The sequence below is a fragment of the Prinia subflava genome, chromosome 1, assembly GCF_021018805.1.
Source record: "Prinia subflava isolate CZ2003 ecotype Zambia chromosome 1, Cam_Psub_1.2, whole genome shotgun sequence".
NCBI lineage: Eukaryota > Metazoa > Chordata > Aves > Passeriformes > Cisticolidae > Prinia > Prinia subflava.
The window spans coordinates 95,904,875-95,929,658 of record NC_086247.1 but is presented as its reverse complement, the minus strand read 5'-3'; the positions used below and the strand labels follow the sequence as shown (position 1 = coordinate 95,929,658).

At 37.9% G+C, this 24,784-nt stretch overlaps 1 protein-coding gene across 3 annotated transcripts in view; it reads left to right on the top strand.

Moving 5' to 3' along the window:
* NFX1 (nuclear transcription factor, X-box binding 1) overlaps window positions 1–24,784 on the top strand; it is a 77,188-nt gene that overhangs the window by 24,684 nt on the left and 27,720 nt on the right. For all 3 annotated transcript variants that reach the window (XR_010081196.1, XM_063404441.1, XM_063404432.1), the window contains exons 5-17: window positions 373–478; window positions 7,811–7,882; window positions 9,845–9,984; window positions 10,942–11,041; window positions 11,178–11,395; window positions 12,098–12,195; window positions 13,558–13,588; window positions 16,138–16,220; window positions 16,757–16,865; window positions 22,043–22,162; window positions 22,850–22,929; window positions 23,265–23,495; window positions 23,772–23,845. Coding sequence is in view for 2 of the 3 variants with exons in the window: in XM_063404441.1 (XP_063260511.1) it covers window positions 373–478; window positions 7,811–7,882; window positions 9,845–9,984; window positions 10,942–11,041; window positions 11,178–11,395; window positions 12,098–12,195; window positions 13,558–13,588; window positions 16,138–16,220; window positions 16,757–16,865; window positions 22,043–22,162; window positions 22,850–22,929; window positions 23,265–23,495; window positions 23,772–23,845 (1,462 nt within the window). In the remaining variant the exon portion in view is untranslated. The remainder of the gene's footprint in view (window positions 1–372; window positions 479–7,810; window positions 7,883–9,844; window positions 9,985–10,941; window positions 11,042–11,177; window positions 11,396–12,097; window positions 12,196–13,557; window positions 13,589–16,137; window positions 16,221–16,756; window positions 16,866–22,042; window positions 22,163–22,849; window positions 22,930–23,264; window positions 23,496–23,771; window positions 23,846–24,784) is intronic.

The following is a 24,784-nucleotide window of genomic DNA, read 5'->3' as shown; positions in this document are numbered from 1 at the left end:
CTGCTGCATTGAGACAACAAGACAGTTTCATGTTTCAGTTTTCTTAGCTACTGTGCAGCCTGACCAACTACAGGGGGCTTTTAGTTTTCATGTATTTTATAAGTTTAATTTAATTTATTGACTATGTCCATGTCTGCTGATTGAGAGTATGGAAGAGAAGAATATTCTGGAGCTTGTTATTCCAACAGTACATTCTTTTAAAGAAGTTGATTATGTATCAGTACAGAAAAACATAAGCATTTATGTATTTTTTTGTCAAAGAAGACTATTTGCCAGTATTTAAAATACTGCTTTTTCTCTTTGATATATTTTTCACAAATGCAGTCTGGTATTCAAAGCGGTAAATATCTTTTTGTCTTTGACATGGTTTAGGGAAGGTGCACAACCCTGAATGGAATAGAAATGAAATCCCGCATAGCTGTGGGGAACTTTGTGGAAAGAGGAGGCAGTGTTCGGACTGTCCACATCTTTGTAACATGTAAGTAACAGTTTATCATATAAACATTAAATGATTTAGAGAAAATTTCTAAAGGCTGTACCTGCCTATTTTTTGACTCCAGGATATGCTTAGAGATTTAGCACCTATAGAGGTTTATAGTTCAGGTGAAGCCTCAAAGAAATGAAAAGCTTGAAAGCTATTTGTGTTGGTATGTCTAAAGTGAGTTCATATGAGAGCATGAACATGAGGTCTACAATAGTTGTAGCAACATTTCTGTCATATTTTAGAAACTGAACTAGCTATCTGACTTGGTTTCAAGAATTTTCATTGAAGTAGAGAAATAATAGTGTCTGAAAGTAACTCTGAACATGTCCAGTGGTCCGCTAGATTTTTTAGATGCTGTTACTCATGTAAGTGTTTGAATATCTTAATCTGAGAACAGTGCTACTTGTTTAAACTAAAGGACTACTTCTTTACTTCTTTCCTCTGCTTTTTTTTTTTTTGTGTGGCTTGTAAACTGTTGAGGATAAAAGGGCATTTGTATTTCTTTTTTTGTTAAGACCATCAGATAGTTTAACCAGAATCTCTCATGGAGATTTTAATCATTATATGTAACTCAGACTGCTTTTGCTAATATTTTATTAGTATAATTCAGTGAAGAGAGGCAAAGGAAGGCACCTCTGTTTTCAATTTGGGATGTTTTACGTTAGATTTTTTTTCAGTAGTGTGGTAGCATTGCTAAGATTAACACCATTATATGATCTTTTTCAATGTATGAGTATGCTTGCTAGTCAGAAATGTAAATTATATGTTGTTCCTATTGTATCTAGCTTCAATTTCCGTGGAAGATATTAAGTTCCTTAACATATGTTCATATTTCTGGTTTTGGAAATGTTTGATAGAAGCAATTGTTTCTGCTTCTCATACACAGTCAAAAACTTCAGTTATTCCAACAAATAGATTGTTGTCTGACACTTTTCCAAGATTTGCTAAAGCTTGAGACTTTACTAGAGCTTTACTCTAAACTTTGTATTTAATGTGTTCTGTTTCAAATATATTTCAACATTTTATTAAATGTCAGAATAATTCTTTAATACATCTTTCCCATACATGAAAATTTTCTATTACATTTCTCTTTGATATTAGATATAATTTATATTTATGCGTAATGTATTTATGCACACAGATTTGCATTTTATTTCATTTAAGTATCAGAGCTGTTTTCTTAATTTATAGAATCATGCTAGATGAGATCAACTTTCAGACTACACTTGATGTAGCTGATACCCTGAACAGAACACTGATTCTCTTGGAGACCAGCTGCATCTCAGGAGAGGCATATGTTCCTGGACATATCTTTTGCCCAATCGGAAATAAGCAGACTTCTTAACCACTTTGAGAACTCCCTGACTTCAATTTGTTGCCTGACAAACTTTCCTGTAGGGCTTGGAAGCAGATGTTCTTCTCTTTTTTCGTGTTGTAGTCTACAGCAGAGGCTCAGTCTTTGGCATTCTCTTCTGGGAAGTCTTCTGAAGGGTAGTGACAATATTGTGACATTAGGGGTGCTACAAATTCTCAGTCTCTAAAAGTCTGATCTGCATAAAAGCTGTGAAAATTGAGTCCAAATTTGTGACCAGTGGTAGCATATTTAAAAGTGTTATCATTCAGCTTGATGTTTCACATGAATAAAACCATGATGAGGTCATCCAGTCCTGGAGGTAAGGCAACAGTAGGCATGCAGATCAAGGTAATGGATGTTCTTGACCCTCTCTAACTTATGATAATGAACCTAGAGAGGAATGCACTTTCAACATTAGTGTTACCCAGTTTTGGACATTCCTCCGTATATTTTAAACACTTCTTTCTCCCATTCCCCATGTGGGAATCTTTGGTGTCTTGTGAGGACACAGGCAACTATCATCTGTTGTATCAAAAAGCAAGTAGAAACTTGGTTCCCTCTTGCTCTGTCAGTGGTGGAGTTAGAGATGCAGAGCTTTATTGTTTGAATGCAGACAGTAAGTCTGGATCATGATCTGTGTCTGAGCAGAGATTTTCCTCAAGAGAGTGCTCAAGGTTAGATGTTGCCATCTGGGGCAGGAATCTATTTTGTGATTCTTGCTTAAGTTTAGATGATCTCAGAACTCTTTCTTGTAAGCATTTTTTTATTTGGATTGTGGATTTGCTATGTGGCATTTTCCTCTCCTCCCACATGTTCCCATAAGGTGATAAGGTTTAAACCAGAACTGGCATTCTGTTTGCGGATATCCTAAAAGCTGTTTTGTTTTTCCTTTTCAACACCATACTCCATTTTAGTGAAAAAAAGTAAAGGTAATTTACACTGGTGTTCTGCCAATTGACAGGGGCAATTTAAAGGACACAGACGCCAATAGAAAGAATGGCCTTTTTTTGTTTTACAATGAATATTAAGGTAACACCAAAGTAAAATTATACATTCAATAAAACTACATGCTTGACTTTAGCAACAAGCAAAAATAAGCAAGGTAATGCACCTAGTCATTACTATATGAGAGAAAGGATAGTTGCCTAGGTCGTTGTACGGGTATAAAGTCTCTAAAGGTCTTACAACATTTTAGTATGTAAATAGAGTAATTTATTTATACAAAAGCACATATCTGAAGGCATAAGATTTCTGAGAGCGGCCTTATTCTACAATCAATTATAAACCTAGGCAAACAAAGTCTAAACAAGACAATGACCAAAGCATAGAAATCTTAACACACACAACTCTAATGAGACAGCAAACAAAGCATAGAATTCCTAACAAGCAAAACTAGTAAGATTACAAGCAAAGCATATCATTTACAGCCTCAGGGTAAAACAGCCTCTTATTACTGTCAGCGTTTTCAACTGCTGGGATTGCACTAGCAGAGAGGAATCGATCACAATTTTCAGACAGGGATCTCAGCCGCAGGGATCATGGCAACAAAAGGGACCCCGAAATTCCGAAACCACTCAGAGCCCTTGACCGCAGGGACGCGGGTACAATGGGAAATCCCGAACCGCACAGAGCTCCCGTCCGTGGGGATCGCGAGGGCAGTTGGAGGGCCCGAGCTGCGCAGGGTTCCCGTCCGGGGGATCGCGAGGGCAAATGGAGGGCCCGAGCCACGCAGGGTTCCCGTCCGGAGGATCGCGAGAGCAGTGGGGGCCCCGGGTTTCCTCCCCACGCAGAGTCCCCGGCTGTCCCGACCAGCGCTCTGGTGCCAAGTGCTGCAGGGGAAAAGGGGGAACCCCGGGGCCCAGGTCCCTTGGAGCGGGGACCGCGATGTATAATACCTTAAAATCCCGTCTCGGCTCCCTGTCAAGGATCGTTCCTCAGGTTGCAGAAAATGGAGGTTGGATCGATGGATGGAATTGATCAATCAATCGATACCTCCACCTCCTACCCTGAGGCTTTTTATCCCAAATTGCAAAATGCATATTCATATTTTTTATCTACACACTAGCCAATCTAAGTACAATTTTAAAGTTCGTAAAAACTACGAAAAACAGTATCAGAACCTACGCACATAACATATCTATTAACGCAAAACTCTATCTTACTAGCATAAAGTTCTATCTTGTTATTATAGAAAACTTCTATCCTAGCATATATGAAAAACTCTGTCTTCCCGACATAAAGTTCATACAAATTACAAACAGCAGTCTACCCTATTTTTGTTATGTCTTCACTCTATCGCAAAGCCTGAAGCTTGTTACCTCTATCCTAGCAGTTAGGCACTTTGAAAAGGTTTAAGGCTTAAATTTCTACTTCATGTGTGTGTGGCTTTATATATTTTAATTTTTCCAAAGGTTTTAGTTCAATTCCTCTATTTTTCATTTTCTGTGGAGGATCCATGGGAACGTGGACTCCAACAGACAGTGATTGAGAAAGATAGATACATCATCAATTGCATAAATACTTTACCATCATCCAGAGTATGCACTCACTGGGAAGCCCCGTTTCGCAGTGAGGACCTAAAGAACCCTTCCCAGCAATTTAGAAAACCCTACATGTTGAGTCCACCCATAGGTGAGATCTCCAAATTTGCCCTGAAAGTGGGTCCAGCTTTTATAGGCCCAAATCAGCAAGTTGAAGAGACTTGATTATATTTTTAGCACAGAAATACCTGAATCTGATGACACACTTCTCGACCTGCCAGGGCCAGGGCTTGGTCAGAGCCCAGGCCTTGGCTGGGAGAGTTTTCCCCTAAAATACCCTACAAGCAAGCCTCTATTCATGTCAGTTGGGAAAATTTCTTAACATTATGCATTTCGTGCAGATAAATACACATGATTATGTGGAAGTTTCTAAGGCAGGTGATTTGGTGTTAAATGGCAAGCATAAGCTCTTGGTCATCTATTTTTAGCTAAATAATACTGACGGTGTTAGTCACACAGTGCTTGGGATCCATTTAGTAAGTCAGCTCTGGCTTAGGCCTACTGCTCAGCCCTGAGCACATCAACTGGTTTAGTAATAAATCTAATATTTACTCAGATTTATTGAAATGGTAACCATTTATATAAACAGCTGACTTGTCAGAGCTGAGGAACAGGCAAGTAACTGTTTGAAAGGTGAATGCTTTGCAGACCTTTTGCTGGTGTTGTGCTGTGACTTGCATAACACTTCTCAAGTGAGTTCTCTTTACATTTTTAGTTTAAAACCACTGAAATTACTTTTGCAGTATTATGTTCTACATCAAAGAAACATCTAACTTAACCTTCAATAAAATGTTCCTGATAATAAATCTCACGACAAAGCAAAACTTCTTTTAAGACTCTGAAGTTCTCCCTGCCACTGGAACTATGCAAGGCCTTGATAGCATTTGAAAAAAGTCTTACAAAGGCAGTAAATTAAATTTTCTCTCTATTAATGTAAATTTTAGTAGCTGGACTTCCTTCATAGATCTTTGGTGCTGTAATCTTTTCTACAGCAGTAGAAGTCTCTTTTTTGCCCTGTTACAGTATCTAGTATTTTCAATGTCAGGCAAACGGAAGTTTAATTTTTCCTCTGTCTAGATATATGTCTTCACAACTTTTCTTTTACACTAGTTCTCTGGAGCAGCAGCAGTAAGTTGCAAAATAGTCATCCATGCAAATGATAGATAATGGAGTTCCAGTTAAAAAACCCCTCTACATTCACCAAACAGTTAATACTGAAGTCTTCAGCCTGTCTTTTTGAGTTTAGTTTGCAACACTGTCAAGTCATTTAACTTAGCTTTTTGCTTAATCCCCTAAACCGAGACTAAAACTCTAAAGGTATCACACATCTTTGTCATCTAAAGAGCATTTTCTACACTTCCTGTGCATGTCTGTGCTGAATGAAATTTGAATTTCAATCTTAATTGTTGTTGTGTGGATCAAGTATATCCTAGAAGTGTAGCCATACTGTAGCTTCTGCCTAAACTAAATTGTACCAGAGACTTTTGCATATGTATCTGTAGGGATGCGTAAAGAATACATATTTCAAAAACCAGAAGTTGATTTCAAAGCATTAGTTTTTGCATTACTAGAATTTTTCTGTTCATGTTAACAAGAGTTCAGAAAACTGTCTCAGAAACACACATTGTCTAAACTTTGAGATGCCTGAAAATTAATTGTGTGATACTGTTGTAACAAAAGGAATCGTGCTATAAGACTGCGGTCTACTGTTACCGGTATTTACAACTTTAAAATATTTGTGATCAATATAAGTTGCTGTTGTGTGATATGGTGTCATCAGAAAGTGTGCCTGGAGTGGGATTATGGAAGAAATCTTAACATTGCTTGTATATGAGAGTGTTGAGAGAAATAATAGACCAGGTAAAAAACTTAACATGACAAGATCTCTGATGATGTGCCTTCTCACTTTTCCAAGTTAAGACCTAGATAATAGTATTTTGAATTTATATCTACTTTAATCTGATTCCTAAGTTCATGAGTTGGCATCCAGCCTTTAGAATCCTACATGGATCTTTGAGAATTGAAGTCAAGACAGTTAAATACATGGTGCAGTCCTTCTACAAAAGGTTTTCTTGTATATTGTAGAATGCTTGTTAATTCTCATTGTCTGAAGTTCCACAATACAGTTTTAATGAATTCAGTGGTTTTGCTTTCTTCCTGCTTTACTGTGTATCCAGTTTTTCTTTTTCTCCCTTTCTGCCTGGTCTAGTGCTTTTTCAACTCTTCACTGTGTCATAATACTGACCTATCAAAAGATGGAAGGCTATGGTGGTTTTGGTTGTTTTTTGGATTTGCTTTATGTGATGGGGGATTTTTTCATTGTTTTGAATTGGTTTATTGTGTAATTGGCTTTACTGTTAGAGCTGGCATAGGTTGAGTGATGGATTAGGCCTTACTGTCAACTGGGAGGAGTGGTAGAGGAAGAAAGAAAGCCAGACCACTGTTGACAAGCTGGAGGCATGACTCAACTATATTGTGTATGACTGTAGTAACCGGTGTACTAATTAGTACTTGTGTCGTTACTGTCCTTGAAGAATTTAGTAGTTACCATGTAACTGGGTAGTCTGTGTTTATGGGGTTTTCTGATGTTTGTGGTTTTTTTTTTCTTTTTCTTTTGGCCAGGATGTCTGTGCTGGTCAGTCCTGGCCAATAATAATTGCTCCAAATGAGAGCTGCTGTTTTTGCAAATGAAGGGAACGGGCAGCTAAGTAAGAGTGCAGACAAGATAGTTAAGTATAATTTCACAAACCTGGGCTTGTCTGTACCTAACTAAGGTCTTACATGCAGATAGGGAACATGTAGTGTTTCTTGAAGTAGAGGTAAGATCTGATATATAAAGGACTGAAATTGATGACATTCACAGGAAATTGCCCTTGATAATAATAAAAAAAAACTGAGGCAGACTTTTTGTGTCTCCCGTGTGTTAGCTTACAGGAAAAGGAGCAACACCTCTTACTGGTGGCACTAGAAGTGCTCAGCTCAAAGATAAAACCACAAGCTCAAAAGAGGAAGTTCATAGAGAAGTTTTTATCTCTGTGATGTTTAAGATCACCAAAGAAATAAATACGTTAATGGTTTGGACATAAGATGATTATTTTAGCTGTTATCAGTGATGAACACAATTGAGTCGATGTATGTTGCTGGTGAAATACAAAGTATCAAATGCGTCAGTAGCAGATTTGATTTGTTAGTAGTACTGTTGATTTGACAGCAGCAGGAATACAGTTTTTCCTTAAACATTACTGGTCTTTGAGACCAATGCAATTGTAATAATCAAATATTTTTTTCTCGTGTTAAGACTGCTTTCACCCCCTGCAGGAGTGAGTGTAGGAGTCCTGTACAACGTTCTGATAATGCACTGAGGTTGGGTCATGGTGGATTGTGTCTCTGGGAGTGTAATATAGCTAAAGTTAATATTACTTTTTTTTAAAGTCTGTGCCACCCAGGACCTTGTCCTTCGTGCCCAGCCTTTGTGACAAAAACATGTGAATGTGGACAAACAAGGTAAGAATGCCTCTACTATGCAAACAAAAGTTTAATTACTATAAACAAGCAATAGAACAGTTTAAATTTTTATATTCTAGTTTTTTTCTTTCTTATAGTTTATTAAAAATATGCTGCACAAAGTTTAGTCTGAGCTGTAACTTTTATTTCTGGTTTAAATAATTTGGAGAATTTTATATTTTGAAAACATGCAGTTACTTTTAATTTTTCAAGAGAGAAAGTAAAAATAACAAAAAAAGACGTCAGTTTATGATACGTGTAGCTAAATCGTCTGAGCAGTCTGAGAGTTGATATGATTTTGAAATCCTGTACTAGTATTTATTCATTTGCTAGAAGACTCAGAGAATTTAGTAGAAAAAGGTTCATATTTTCTGTCTGAATGAAATGAGGTCTTTAATTACTTAATTTCAGAAATAATAATTTCAAAAATAATGTGCTTTTCTTAGAAACTGTACAGAGAAGTCTATAGTGTATTCCAGACTTAAAAGCTATCTTTTCCTTGCATATTTGGTGCATATAGTGTCATTGCCAATAGCAATATTGTACTACCTATACTATGTGTGATCTCTCATAACCAGTTGGCCTGAGTCTTTAGAATCCCTTTTCCTAGTTACCTAGAACTGATTCTGTGTAATAAATTATCACCGCGAGCCTAGCTAGATAAGGACACTCAGGAGACAGAGGTCTGGGTTCAAACAGAGCAGCAGGCGGGGGAGCCCACCCTTAGTTTATTCTTCCTATTACATACCTCTCACAAGGTGACCATGGATTGGAGGGTGGTTATTCCACCTCTCACCCACATTGGTCAAGGAGGCTGTCATTCAACCTCCCCTTCTCTTGGAGAAGGAATCTATTACAAGGGCAGTATTTACAAAACACGATCTTGTGTTTACATTTACGAGTGTGAGAAGCTGCATACTTCTACTTTAATATGTACGCTCAGCAAACTAGGAAATCTCAGGGCAACAATAAATTGTTTGCCCTAGCTTGTTTTCAGAACCAAAACAAACATAAATCTATTTCAGTGTTTCAGAATAAGATTTCATTCTACACAGTCTTAATTTCTCAGAAGAAGAAATTTCTGTGGCAGGATTTGCAGATAAAAGCATTTGTCTTCAGAAACTGGATTGCTTGTAGGTTACTGAATTTTATCTTCCGTAGTAATATTACCTCCTTTTATTGTTTAGGGGCGTTGGGTTTTTTTTGTTTGGATTCTTTTTTGTTGTTGTTTTTCTGACTCTTTCTTTCATTTAAAAGCTTAATAGATGCAACAACTTTGGTTTGTTTTTTTCCAGATGTCAGCTACTTCACCTGATTTTTGTCATAGTACATTTGATACTTAAAACCTGCTTAAAATAGCATTTCATATGTACTGTAGAAGCATCCGGGGTGTATGGCATGGCATCACCAACTTTAGGATATTTTAAAATTCCTATTTCAAGTACACATTTTACAGCAATTGTATGAGCCATGCAGAGTTGAAAAAATAGGTGAATTATTTTTGTCCTGTTTTTTGGCAATTTAATTAAAAATTCAGTTATTTTCATAGACATATGACCCACTGTTAAGGCCCTATTCCTATCTTCGTTGTGTTCAGTTTAGAATTTAGGATTGTTTTAAGTCTTCAGAAGGATGTCTGTATTGGAAATACCTGCTTTTCTGAGAGTGCATGTATGAGTTCATACATTAGGTTGAAGTTTTACTGTCACCTTGCATTGTTTTCCTCCATTTTCTTCAGGAAAAATTCTAGTAGACCAACTACTGTGATAGGTGTTTTACTTTAGTGAGGTGGAAGAGGGGAAGCAAGAGAAGAACTAGGGATGTTTTTTCCTAAATATTTCATTAATAAATTACACTGCCTTTTGAAGATTTTGGCACTTTACTGAAAGCGTATTTCTCTTTTTATTAAATACTGTATAGATGTCAAGGTAGCTGACAGTTTATGGTGTCCTTTCTCTACAGTCATTCAGTTCGCTGTGGCCAATCAACAAAAATTCATTGTTCTAATGTATGTGGAAATACTTTAAACTGTGGAAAGCACAGCTGTACTCAAGTGTGCCATGCAGGAAAGTGTTCACCTTGCCAGTTAACAGTACAGCAAGGTAAGTACTGAAATGCTTTGAAGTTTATAGTTTAACCCTATATGATGAAAACCAGACAGTGAAAAAGATCAGTACCAAGAGGCAAGTGCCAGTTTTTACTTTACACAACCAAAGTCTATTGCTGGAATCCCGCTGTGACGATTACGCTGTTGTAGCATGCGCCTTTTAGGACAGGGTGGTGATACTGGACTTCTTACCTTGAGAGGGCTGAGTAATGGCCTTTCAGTAGCTAATAAGTAATTTAAGAGGACAGAGATGGACTATGCATGTGTGAAGCATGAGAGACAATGAGCTTAAATTCCTTATAACTAACTGTAAGGGAAACCTCTTTTCTTGGGGTTTTCAAGACCAGCTGAATAGAACGCTTGAGTAATGTGGTCTGATCTCATTGCTGACTGTGTTTTAGGTAAGGGTTTGGACTAACTAATCTTTTCTTATCTGAATTGTCCTCTGATCCTACTCAATCTTTTACTATAATTATAAGAATTAATTAGACAGAACATGGAAGGAAAATAGAAAAAAGTATAGGAAAGCACATTTTAACAAGCGTCTCATGATTTCTGTTAAAATTTTCTAAACTTAGTCTTGAATGGAAATTAAATTGACTGAGTATGTATGCCAGTATATAAATAACTTTATAGAACAGTTTATACAAAAAATTGCAAGTTAATTTTCTCAACTTTTAAGGTAATAATTATCTTATTATATATACTGCTTTAATAAATAAACTTTTTGTGCACATAGTACCACCTTATCAAAACAAATAATGCTGGAATTCCAATTTCTGTAGGATAAAAAACTTTCATTGATGAAATAAATCTAAAGAGGAGCAACTTTTTATCCTTCTAAAAATTGACTGTAACAGTTTTTCACTTTTTACATTTTTATATTTGCTGGAGATGTTTTGTCACTGATATACTCTTGTGTTGTTTTCTGTGAAATATTCCTTTCTTTCAGTGTGTTACTGTGGAAGCAACTTTAAAGAAGTATTGTGTGGATCAAAGGAAGAATTCTCTGATGGTTTTGGGAGTTTCTCATGTCAGAATATATGTGGCAAGTAAGATCACTATAACATAGGCTTTTAAACAGAAAAAGGTCATTCTATTCACAATGACTTGTTGTGATACTCTTAGGTACTTCCCCTTTTAATTTTTTTCTTGTTTTCTATTTTGTTTCTTTGATTTTTTTTCCAGAAAATTAAATTGTGGGAGGCACAACTGCAAGCAAGTATGCCATCCTCAGCCTTGCCAGCTCTGTCCACGACTTCCGCAAGTTGTATATCGTTGTCCCTGTGGTCAGACCCCTCTCAGCAAGTTACTGGAACTAGGATGTGTTGAACGTAAAATTTGCACAGATCCTATCCCATCGTGTGGAAAAACATGTGGCAAACCTCTTTCTTGTGGTAGCTATGGTAATTAGAAATTTCTGTATCAGAAGTATTTCATAGTGTCACCAAAAGTCAGGTGAATAGAACTCCTTAACACCAATGCAGCATTAAGAAGCAGGCATTCCTTATTGTGGCGCCAGCTGCAGAGGGGATAGCTCCACGTAGCGTGCATTCTGATTCTCTGCAAGCACATTGCTTATATACCTTAATTACATACATATGCTTCACAATTCGCAGAAATCTCATACATATTATAGTTGCTCAGTACTGTAAAACTCTCCTGCCTCAGTCTTTTTATGGTCTTATTTTGGCTGTGGTTGCATTCCTAAGCCAGATGTACTCTCTCCCTCAGTCCCTTTATCTTCCCTCTGGCCTTGCTCTGGATGCAGGGCACACCTGTTTCTTTGTTAAAAGTACACAGAGCCTTTATTCTTAGATTAACCCTTTGATATCAGTAGTTTTGAAAACAAAACAAGAAGTGGTCTTTAAATGTTTAATTTCAAGAAATAAATATTTCATTAGCAATTTTGAGTTTTAACCAAAATGGGTGTAAAAACCACTGCAGAGCTTGCAGTCTGGCTGTGTGTTCATAATGCTTTAAAATAAGCAAATAAAACCCAGCTGTGCATAAGCTTAGTATTGTTGACTAGTGATGCTTCTAATAAATATGAAGTTCCAGGTCACAGAATTTCTTTATTCTTAATATTTGTATTTTCATTTTGCTAGAGTTCATTCATACATGTGAAAGCCTTTGCCATGAAGGAGATTGTAGACCATGTTCTCACACATCAAATATTTATTGTAGGTGTGGCTTCAAAAAAAAGGTAAGTGTGTAACCATGGAAATGGGTAATCTTTGCTGCTTTTTAAACCTGTGGAGAAAAAGGAGCTGAAGGAGCATAAAGAAATGCTGTGTTCCTTAGTTGCAAGAACCTATGTTGTTTTCTAACTGACAGATGGTATCTAGTTTATACTGTGAAGTAGTAACATGCTTTTTTACTATGAAGGCAATTTTTGAAGTATTTTGACAGAGTTGGAACAGAGTTCTATTAGTGTAAACAGTCTGCAAAATCCTATATCATTCTGGAGTATTTTTGTAGCATGAGGAATTGGTAGTGTTGCCCAGAGTAAACTGAGAGAAGAAAGGCAGCTTAATTAAAACTTTATAGTATTAGCTTATAGTCTCCTTGTAGAAGTTTTTGTACAGACTATGTTGTTACTGATTCTTGTTCTTTTTATATTTCTGTAGTGATCCTGCAGATTCTCAGCTATTGTTATTTAGTAATTATTAACTTTTTAAGGTATGCTATTTTCTGTAATCATAGATTTGAAATTTTTGGCTACTATCACAGAAGCTTTGATGACTTTTCCAACCTGTTATATATCATCTGCAAGTAGAGATGGCTTCTGAATATATGTCTGTAGGTGCATAGAAATGACTGAGAGTTTGCTAGAGGTTGGAACAGTTTTCTCCTACAAGTTTGCTGAAGGTAGTTAAGGGATAGAAGGCTTTAGATTGCATTTTGAATCCTGAAATAAAGCACTGAGGTTTTGAATTTAGTTTATGAAGTTTCTCACACACCAGAAAGATGCTTCTTTAAAAAGAGTGAACTACAGTGATAATTTAAATCAATTATGAAAAATGTGATACTCAGAAATGACAGTTTAGAATATAAAATTGTGCTGAATGGTTCAAATGTCAACAAGATTATTTTCATCCATCACATTTTATTTTCATGTTGAGGTCTTTAGGTAAAACTTTGTAGATCATAACATTTGTCTTCTTCCTTTTTTCCATCAGACTTGCATTTTTGGGACAGTTGGTCAAAGCACAAATTTATGCACTTTTGTCAGTATTCTCTGGGAGAGCTCTGTTGGTTTCCATGATGCAGATTTCTGGTTTCTTGGGACAAACCTGATTCTCTCAGTGACAGCTAATTCTCCTGAATTAAGTGGAGAATACAAAACTGCATTTTTTTCATTACTATTGAATCTTTAAGGAGCAAATATTGTGTTAAAAGATTTGAGGATTTTTTTTCCAGTTTTTATTTCACTTTTCTATACAGATGTATTATACACATGGAAACTGAGTGTGCTTCTTCTTCCATGTGACCAAGTGTTTTCTAGATAAGTATGTTTGAGTTGTTTCATCTATTTTGATCTAATGGCTCCCTGTTTGTTTTCTAGGAAATCCCATGTGCTCTTCTCAAAAATAAAGGTACAAGGTTATGATACATGTGTAATGTAAAATTGTTTAAATATTATCACAGTTCATAATCATTTGGGGTATGATTGACAAAGTTGGGAAACAGCTGATCTGTACTGCATCTTTTATCTGTACTTCTATGCCAAGTTGGTTATTTCAGCCGCTTGTTGGTGGTAATGGTCATGCTACTATGTTTGGGAAAAGGTTTGAAATAAACATCTTCACTTCTCATTCATCTTTTACATAAGGAAAGACTTCTTCACACTTGTCATGGGTTAACACTGGCCAGATGTTAATGCACCCATGAATATATGTTTTTTCCCTAACAACTACTGTGGGATGTGATCAGGAACAGAGCAGAGCAGGCTTAAACCTTGAAAACAGAAAAAACAAAACTTTATTACATTACATAAGAACAGAGACAGAAAACTCTTAAACACACACAGAGACAGAAATAAAAACTTCTCAGAACATTTCTTCTCTTCCCCCAGTTTCCACCCCCCACACATTACTCTCCATAGACCAAACCTTTGGGTTTTAAATCAAACAATTACCACTCAAAAAAACCCCACCAATCTTCAATTCAGCAAGGGAGAGAGGAGTCTCTCTTGCACCACAGACTGCTCCTCAGAAAACACGGGTCCACCCCTTATGTGTTTCCATGTCACCTGTGGCACCGCCCGGAGAAGTCTGCCAGGGTGACACTCTCTTTTCCATGTCCAGTGCTTTCACCACTGTCCATGGGCTGAAGCTGCATATAGGGCTCTTTTAAGGATGCTTGCATGCTGAGCTCTCCCCATTTTTCCCTTGGGGCCAAGTGTTCCAAGAGCAAGTCTCTTCTGAGGGCAGAATGCGCCACCACACCCTCCCCCTCTCTTCTCTGCTCGCTCCACTCTTAAAGTGCCAGTCACTGTAGCAAAAGCAAAGGCAGCTGTATCCACCCAAATGCAGTTTATGTTCAAAGGAGGCTTGAGTTTAGTCTATGGCTAACATTATGCAAGAAAAGTCCAGCTCAGAAAGCTACTACTCTCATTTTTTGCCCATCCAGAGTTCTTTTCATCTTCTGACTTTATCATCTCGGTTCCAAGTTGTTTCTCTCTCTCTTCTGAAGCCACTAGCTATGAAAATCAATGTCTGGGAAAAAGTTTCTTTCTGCCTCAGAAAGAGTTAACAGTTTCTGGCTCCTGGCAGGGGGCTGCAGGCTCAGGCACTCCCAGGCTGGGCAACTCCCAGGTGGCTGGGCATCTTCTCCCAGAGGGGGGGTGGGGACACACAGAAGGCACCTCCACAGTTTTCCACCCCTCCATCCTGGATAGGGCAGCTCAGCTCCAGTCCTGTTCACTCTCTTCCCCACCCCGGTGCCCCAGCTTACTTCAGTTCCGCGTGGTTCTCCTCAGCCTGGCCACGTGGCTCCCCTCCCCCACTCAGCCTAAAGCTGAGCAGGGGAGAGGAGATGTTTCCCTGCTGAAAGCGGAACCCAAAAGAGGCCGAACCACCCTGGAGTCCTGCTTTTAACCCCTTGTGTCCTCAGAGGCATGTCCAAACCTCCGAGTGACCAATCTAAGTGCCAGCACAAAACCTGATCACTGATTGGCGTGCCCACATCCCCCTGGAAAAATTCACCTCCCCCCCAACCATGACAACATTTGATCTCAAAGATTTCAGACAATGTCTGTTTTAGTTTGAGTGGTTTCTTACGCCATCTGCCATATTCAATAGGTTGCCATCCGCCTCCTGCTCCCCCGTCATTCTGTATAACTTTTGGTCAACTTGCACAGCTCAGATTCAGTGTAATAGTTTTGCTCTGATCTTGCCTATGTTTCTTGGGAAATACAAGCTTTGATTCTGCTTCACGTTGTATGGTGCTGATCTTTGCAGCTGGTCTTTGCATCTGACCATGGCAGAGAGTTCCCATTTGATGCTTCTTGGTATTTTGGATGTAACATCTCAAAATTCCAAGTGAAATCTTTACTTGATTGACTGCTGTCTACTGAGGTATTTATTTACAAGATATATTAGGAAGTAATATGCATATTTTCTAATTTCAGCTCTTGTCTATGAAGACTTAGCTCTTACGGAATCCAGAAGTGATTCCCTTTTGTTAATGGTGTATGGTGATAAGGATGTTCTTTGCTAGCAGTAGTTTAATGAGCATGTAGCAGTAGTTGTTTTTAGCTGACTTTTACTGCCCCACCAATTTAAGCAGTCTTACACTGGATGTTTGTGGTACTTCAGTGTATCAGAATATCCTAGTTTCTTAGTTCTACTATGTGGAGTTTATGGTGTGAAGGTTAAGGGGAAATAAATTAGCTTCATGTATTCTGCTTTCCAAAATCCTTTTGAATAAGGCGTTCTTTAAAAAAAGGCAAGTGCCCACATGGGGATAGTTGTGAGGGAGAACAAGTAATTGAAAAGTTTGCTTGCTGGCTTACCCTGTGTTAGTTTTCCTAGACCATGCCCTACAACAGCCTTAGCATAATAGTTGGATTGCAGGTTTTAGTCTCAGCATATGCAAAGACCTAAAAGTTAGGACTTTGGGGGGCTTTTTTTTTTTTTAACAGCTACTATTACATTCATGTGTGACAAGCGATGCAACAAGAAGAGATCGTGTGGGCGACACAAATGTAATGAAGTTTGCTGTGTGGTAAGTGTACCTATGGTTTTATAAAATTGATGTGATGTGTATTTGATTGTGGTTGTGATGTTAACCGTCTTTTTTTCTTTTGTATCTTTCCATTTTTGTGCATCTTCATTCTCTATTTGCTGCAATGGTCATGCTCAAAAAGTTTGTGCGTGTGCATTTATTTTGCAAGTTTTGTTTTATAGGTATCATTATAAATGTGAAATCACATTTCAGCCTAAATGCAGTTAAATCAGTGTAAAGGTGCTTTTTTGTCAAGGCAGTGATTGCAGAAAGAATGGAGAGAGAAGGCATTTTACTTAATAGGACAAGCATAAACCTTGTAGCTGTGTCTGTAACAGAAGTATTAACAGAATCTGCTTTAAAATTTGTATATCCATATAGTGATGGAAAAGCTGTATAAATTTGGCCTAAGCTATTTTTTGCACTATATGATTTTGTCAATCTGTTATTAGAAGTGGATTGGAACCGCAAAGAGAAAAAAATAACCAATAAGGTTTATACTTCAGTTCTGCTTTCTCTTTTTTGCCATCTCTTAGGACACAGAACATAAGTGCTCTTTGGTTTGTGGTCGTAAACTCAACTGTGGGCTTCATAGATGTGAAGAGCCCTGCCATCGGGGCAGTTGTCAAACATGCTGGCAAACAAGTGAGTTATGTGCAAAAATATATAATTGTTATTAATTCTAGGAATGCATTAGTATCGCTGTCTGACCAGTTAATGTGATCTATTTCACACTGGTTAAAAGGAGAAAGACAGGTGATGTAGATTGTAAGGATACTGTTTACAGCTCAAAGTGCCTTAGCTGCACTAGTATATGTGTCTCTCCTGTATTATATGCACATACACATAGTCAAAGACCTCCATTTTATAGAGACCAACTTTTCATGGAAACATCCTGGAAAAAAGAAGGTGCTAAGGTGCTAGAGCCTCTGAAGCTCACTGTGCTTGAAACAGCATTGTAGTCTCTCTCAACAGCCTATGAATATGATGTGCATGTTGACTGTATCTCTCATTAGAAAAATAAATATTTCTGTGTCTAAACATTTTTCTTGACAAAGCAAAATAGCAGTCTTAATGTCTCAGTGGTCCTGTTAGTAACTTCTGGTCTAGTTGAGTCAGAATGCACAGATTTGTCTGAGCAGTTGTTTTTCTTCACTGAATTCTGTGAGTTTAATATTTAAGGTCATTAAACTTCTCCACATTGCTGCAGTATTTTTGAGGATTGTATTTCACTCTCAAGATTAAAGGAGGCCTAAGGATTGCCTCCATTGTTGAATGGGATGCCTCCATTGTATGTTGCTCCACTGTTGAGTGTGATACAATCCAGAAGTCAATCTTCCCTGCTGAATTTTTTCTGAATACAGCAAAAGCAGTTACCTTCAGGAACCAGATTATTAGGGAAATTTGACTTAATCCGCTGTGTCCCTGAAGTTTCCCATTCTGAATCTGTCCAGGGGTAAATAAACTAAGCTGTATCTTTAAAGATTTCTTACATGCTTTTTCTGGATGCTGCTTGTTGAGATTTCAGATGCATGTATTGTATGACTCAATATGATTCTGACCCCGTAGTTGATGGTGAGTTCTTCTCGGCATTTAGATAGCCATTCTTTACTCTCATTCACCTGTCTAGCCAGCACTTTGCAGTTGTTTTATATCAGCCTTGGTATCAAATGCCATGGTATGGCAGTTTTTAAGTAATTTGCCTACACATTAGATTGGATTTCTTGCCACTGCTTTAATCTTCACTACTGTTTTTGCTAGGAATAGTGAGGGCTGACATCAAGGTGCAATACTAGAGTGCATCTACAGCTCTCTGTGCTTCCCAGATACTTTACTTTCCCAGTGTCATTTCCTCAGTGCTGATAAGTGTGATCCCTTTCTGTGCCAGGGTCTCTTTAGGCATACACAGTCTACTTCAGGACAGGAATTGACCTCTTGGGGAAAATTAATAATTGTCAGCATTAAAGACAGTGTATTTAAAAAACCCCAAGTTTTCAGATACTGTATTTATGCCCTTTGGATCAGACTTCTCTGCTCTCTGTCCCCATTATCCTGATTAGTGCAAGTAAGAGACTTCTCATAAGATTCTTCACTTATCATTTCTCATCAATAGCAAGCAACTAGTGTAGCTGTCTTAACATTCAGGTCTTCCAAAGACCTTGGTGTCTAGTCTTTCATTTTCCTGGACTAAGGAAGATTTGTAGCTTTGTAGCAGAGTATTATAGATTGTTTCAAGACCTGTCCTGAGGAACAACAAAGTACTACTCTTTCCCATGCTTCCTTTCCACAAGAATTCCATGGACATTCTGAATCTTTTCTACTTCTGCTTTGTGCTTCTTTCTTTTAACCCATAGCATTTTGTTCTCCCTAGCATTCCTATCTGCTGTAATTTATTGTAATTTAATCTCCTTAGACAAAATTACAGTTCTTTTTACTAACTGCTGTACTTCAAGGTACATGGCCAAATGAGTAGGATCTGGCCTGAGATTTAACTGATAAAACAGATCATAAAAAATAACCAGACTTGAGAAAATTTTGAATATAACAAAAAACATCGAAAAGCTGAAAAAAGTTTCAGATAGGAAATTTCACATTTGTTACTCCCCCTAAGGGTGAGAGATGTCTGAGCTTCAGAAGTAATTGCAGAAGCACGGAATAGGGAACGTTTTTGGAAGTGGAATTTCTCAAGGCCAACAGAAATCTCATAGTTGTGTGATGCTGGTAGAACCACACTAATAATAGCAGAAGTATCAGATTTGGGTACAGATGTAGCAAATGGGGCCAGTGGCTGTACTGGGTTTGCATCCAGGTTTTGGAAGCAAGGGGCTACAGAATTGGCTTTGTGTGAAGCTGCTGGAAGCTTTCCCAATGTCCAGCGGAGTCAGTGCCAGCTGGTTCTAAGATAGATCCACCACTGGCCAAGGTTAAGACGATCAGTAATAGCAGTAACACCTCTGTGATAATGTATTTAAGACATTAAAAAAAGTTATTGAACAGATGTTATTGCAGCCAGAGAGGAGAGGAGGCAACTATGCAGACATGTAAGATGAGTGAAAAAGTTGTGGAGGAGGTGCTCAGGTGCTGAAGCAGAGCAGCTATTGGGGAAGAACACAGTGAAGCAACTGTGTCCCTGCAGCCCATGGAGGTCAACAGGGATACAGAGATCCACCTGCAGTCCACAGCGGAACACCACATTGGAATGCATGGATGCCTGAAAGAGGCTGTTGAACTGGTGGGGATCCTGTGCTGGAATAAGCTCCTGGCAGGGACCTGCAGACCTGTGAAGAGAGGAGCTCACACTAAAGCGGGTTTCCTGGTAGGACCTGTGACTCTGGGGGAACCAACATTTGAGCAGGCTTTGCCTGAAGGACTGCACCCTTTAGAAAAGTGACCTACACTGGAGCAGTTTGTGGAGAACTGTTGCATACCAGATGGACTCATGTTGGAGAAGTTCATGGAGAGCTCCCTATGGGAGAGACCCAGCTCTGGAGCAGGGAAGGACTCTTCTCCCTGAGCATCAACAGGAACAATGTGTGATCAACTGCCTCATTCCTTGACCCCTGCAGGAGGTCCTCTGGCACCTCTGGGTCCTCTGTCCCCCCACTGAGGGGCAGGAGGTAGAGACTGGGAAAGAGGTAGGGGTGAAGGAAAAATGTTTTTAAGATGTATTTTACTTCTCAGTATCCTGCTCTGATTTTATTAGAAATAAACTCAGTTAGTATCCCCAAGCTGAGTCTGTATTTTGCCCATGATGGTACTTGCTGAGTGACCTGTCTGGGTCTTTGTCTCAAGTTATTATATTTTCTTTCCCCTGTCTGTGGAAGGAAGTGATAGAGCAGCTTAGGTGAGTGCAGGGCATCCAGCCAGGTTCAAGTCACTTTAATGGGGAAAAAATTACAGTGTTAGATTATTTAGGAGAAATCAAAGTGGATGCATGGACAAATGGAGTGAAGGCAAAATAAAAAGACACCATTTGCACAAATGAAGCAGTTGGTCCACTTACTTGATAGAGATCTGTGCACATCATATCCACTGTCTGTCCTGTCATAAGTTAAGATTTAATATCTTTCAGTGTACTCTCATTCCCTGTTTAGTGTGTGAGAGTTCTTGAGTGCCAGCAGCTCGAGACTTGGCTGTGCATCATGGGAGCACATAGTCTTTATGCTAGCAACTGAGAGACGAGATTGATGTATCCTGTGTGCAAACAGCTGGAGAACGTGATCTTAAGTTATAAGGACCCCTTGATCTGGGTGCCACATAGAAGGTTGAGAGTTTGTGTGCAATTTTCTAACAAGATTGCTTCAAAGCTGTATTGAATAGCTAATAAGAGAAGATCGGCCTCTAGAAATACCTAAGGTTTCAGCCAGTGCCTGGGAAAGGAGTCCATCCAGGCATGGATATTAGGGTGTGTGCTAGTATTTCAGATTCATGCATGTGGTGTGCATGTGAATTTGGAGTGAGTTGTGTGTATGTGTATGTGTGTATGTTCACTAATAAGCTTCAGTCCTCATGAGCTGAAAAGAAGGAAGAGGACTTAGCTATTGGTAGTCTTCTTTACTTGAATTGTTATTCAGTTGGCTTTGTGTTAGTCTGTGTATCTGGTCATATTATTGCCATGTATGTGTTGTGTATCTTGTCTCTCTGGAATGTGTGTTCAGTCCTGCCCTAGGCTGGACCTACATATTGATCAGTAGCCATCAGTATGTACAGAAGGGGGACAGTAGGAACATTTGGATGTTTAGAGTTCAGCATGCTTTGCTTTGGTAGACTAAAAGGAAGAACCATGTGATTTCAGAGAACGTGCTGAATTCAGAAGCTCTCTTAACACACTCATCTCCTCTTTGGTTAGAACTGTTGGTTTGTATTTTTGTTGCCCCTTTATTCTCTTACCTCCTCTACCATTTTCTGTTGTTTTCCCTAATCCACTACCTCTTTATTCATTTATAGATGAATCATACTCTCTTTTTGTTCCCAGATCTCCTTCTGTATGATGTCCAGTGTTTTCTTAGGATTCTGTTTTTCTAAGCATTTATCTGTTTGAACTGTAGTTTGGATTCCAGTCAGTCTTCCAGGTTTTTTATAGTCTGAAAAAAAGAGCAGTGAATTGTATTAATTTTTGTGCCATGTTTTCATTGGGGTGATGTATGTAAGTACTTCTATTACTTTGTTTATCACTGAGATTTGGATCTTACAAGAGTTTAAAACTTGTTTCTGAAACACGGAAGATAAAAAAATGTGCTCAGAATAAAATGAGTTCTCTGCCTGAGACAGAGAACTTCCAAAACATACAGAGTTGGGTTTGAAGTATTTGGACAAGTTCATAAGATGCCTTTGAGAATCCATGTAATAATAAATACCATAAAGAAGACTTGCTGTCTTTTGGTAATTTTATTTGGAATCTTTACAGTAGATTTGGCAAAATGACAAAATCTAAACACTGGTCTGAAAAAGTTATGTTGGGAAATTTGGAGCACAAAATTTCGGTGATGGGCTTTCTGGAAGGGAATTCAAGAGATACCTCCTCTTTTTAAAGTCAAAGGTAGAATGGCAAAGCTTTCAATTTGCCATGAGCGTTTTGCTTGCTCTGGTTCAAAATACTGATGTGAAAGAACCTCTCTATAAGAAAGCATGATTCCTAACCAAGTCATCATAGTCTGGTTTTCTTGTAGGAGCCATGAAAGCTAATAAATTCACTAATTTCAAATATTAGTACTTAATATTAAAAAAGTGAAGCTGGAGTGAAACATTTGCATGTTATGTAAAGATTTTTTATAGAGGAAACATACAAATAGCCATTAAGGATATATTTGACTTTTTTTCAGGTTTTGATGAGTTAACTTGTTATTGTGGTGAGTCTGTGATTTACCCCCCTGTTCCCTGTGGCACTCAGCCACCAGAATGTAAAAAAACATGCACCAGGCCACATGAATGTGATCATCCAGGTGAGTCAAGCCATTCAGTTTTGATTGGGGTTTTTTTGGGTTTTGTTACTGTTGTTTGTTTGGGGTGTTTGGTTGGTTGGTTGGTTTTGTTGTGTGGTTGGTTTATTTTTTTTTAATTTGGGGTTCTTTTAATCAAAATGTAGAAAAATGTACATAGCTCTATTTGAAAAAATATATATCCGGTGGTCTACACTTAAAAGCCAACGAGCTAAAAGTTTTCAGTGAATACTACTAGTGGTACTTCTCACTGGTAAAAGCACTGGTGTTTTTTCTTACTAGTCACAACACATTAAATGCTGTACTCCAAAGATAAGTGCTCTATTGAAACAGTAGGCTAATCTAGTGAACAGTTACTTTTATGTTCCTTGGAATTACATTGGCTGATCACAAAATAAATAGCATGGGTCAAACAGTTTCTGACAAATTCTGCCTGAGAGTATAACTCAACTCACAAATTAGAATATTACCTGCTATTTAATTTAGAGTGTATAGAGAACATTCACCTAAACACTTGGCATCATAATTTTTAAAGAACACATTATTCTTTTATGATGCATTATCCTTCCCATAAATTGTGTAGTTTTGGAATGCACACTCATATTTAATAGTCTTTACTGTCTCCTTTAATTGATTCAACTGAAGTATGCTAATAAAACTCTTACAACTTCTGTATTTCTGTGACTGCAGTGTACCATTCATGTCATAGTGAGGAGAAATGTCCCCCCTGTACCTATCTCACTCAGAAATGGTGTATGGGCAAGCATGAAGTAAGTCTGGACAATTAATGTTTTTGAATATTAAACAATTTTTTAGGACTGTAGGCTTAGATTTTTGTGTCTTCTTTGAAATGGAATATGTTACTGGAGTTGGAGTTTAATGTGATTAACTTGAAGAAGTATATCTTTTATTCCATATGCATTCAAACGAACTGCTGTATTGGACTATATTATAAACCAAAACTCATTCTTTGATCTAAGATTATTTAGTATTAAGATTCTTATGTGGACAGAACCAAATGAAGATGTGAACAGTAAAAGCACTTTAAGATTTTCATTGATTATTTTTTACTGTTAGTTGTCATCTTCTTCCTTTTCTCTTTCAGCTGCGAAGTAATATACCTTGTCATCTCACTGACATTTCCTGTGGACTTCGCTGCAATCAAATGTTAAAATGTGGAATGCACAAATGTAAAAGAATCTGTCATAAAGGAGAATGTCTTATAGATGAAGAGTGTAAACAGCCATGTATTATTCCAAGGCTATATTGTAATCATCCATGTATGGCTCCGTGTCATCCTTCTTCACCCTGCCCAACAACATCCTGCTGCGCAAAGGTTAGATACCCAAAGAAAATTCACTGCAAAGTCACAGGTGAATTGTGCCGTTTAATTATCAGCGAAAACAGTTTGACATGTTTGTATATTGATAGCATGCAAGTTTTTCTTTAAACTTAAAACACTGATTTTTTTAAAACACACCTATTCATTACTTTGAGTTAGCCATTATTCCATTAAAATGGGACTTCTAAAATAAATGTATGTCCTTCGCACTCCTCCGTTGCTGTCAAAAGACAAAACTTTAAAAAGCTGCTCACTTGTGTGATATGGCAGGTTGATCTTCACTGTGAATGTGGAAGAAGAAAGGAGAGTATGATCTGCTCAGAAGCATCCAATACATATCAAAGGTTGGTAAAGTAATAATTCTTTCAATTCCTTACTGGACTTAATGCTTCACAATTTGATTAAATTTCAGACTTGACTATATATTTAGTTCACAAGCTTTTTAACAGTTTTTTGTACTTTGACATATGGTGGTTTGGGGAAGTTTTTGGTATTTCCCTGAGCTTTCGTACCAGCTATGCTGTAGTAGAACACATCTATTTTTTTACTGTTAGTCTAACTATGGTGGTGTCAAAGCTTGACTCTCCCATATATGGAACTCTGTTTTACCCACACAGAGCAATTAGGTACAGACGACTTTGTCAAGTCCAGATTCTGGCTCCTGAATGTAGATGGTTACAGTCCATGTGTGACTTGCGGTCCAAGTTTCCAATCATGTGTGATGGAACCTAGTCAGTATAGATGATGGATGCGAAGGAGTGATTTGAAGTAATTATGAAATAGCTAAATTTAGGTAGGAGGGCCTTGGCATCTGTATCTTGGGTTTTGATATACAAACTGAGCCCTACCCAACTCTTATTTGTTGTAACAGTTGCCAAATCCTATGTCTAAACTTATTTTTGTCTCTCAGAGAGAGCAAGGAATGGACATAGGAAAAGAGGAAATGTGGGGCTTTGGAGCTTTTGAAAGTAATATATCAAAACAGTAATAATAATAATTGAAAAAATCTTATTCTGGGGCTGTGATTGAAAGGGAGTAAAAAAAGTTAATCTAGAGAGATGGTATGTGATCAGAGTTCTGTTCTGTATCCTAGCTGCTGGGCAACCAAAGTCTGAGATTCTTCCTGTCTTTCAAAAAAAGCTTCTTAATGATGGTTTTATTTGGAACTGGTATCTGAGGGCCCTTTTTTATCCTAGCCCAGCTTAAGGTATGCTGCTTGGTTTCTGCTAAACACTGTCCATATTCAAGTTCTGACAAAAGATAGCTTAGCTTAGGTATTTAAT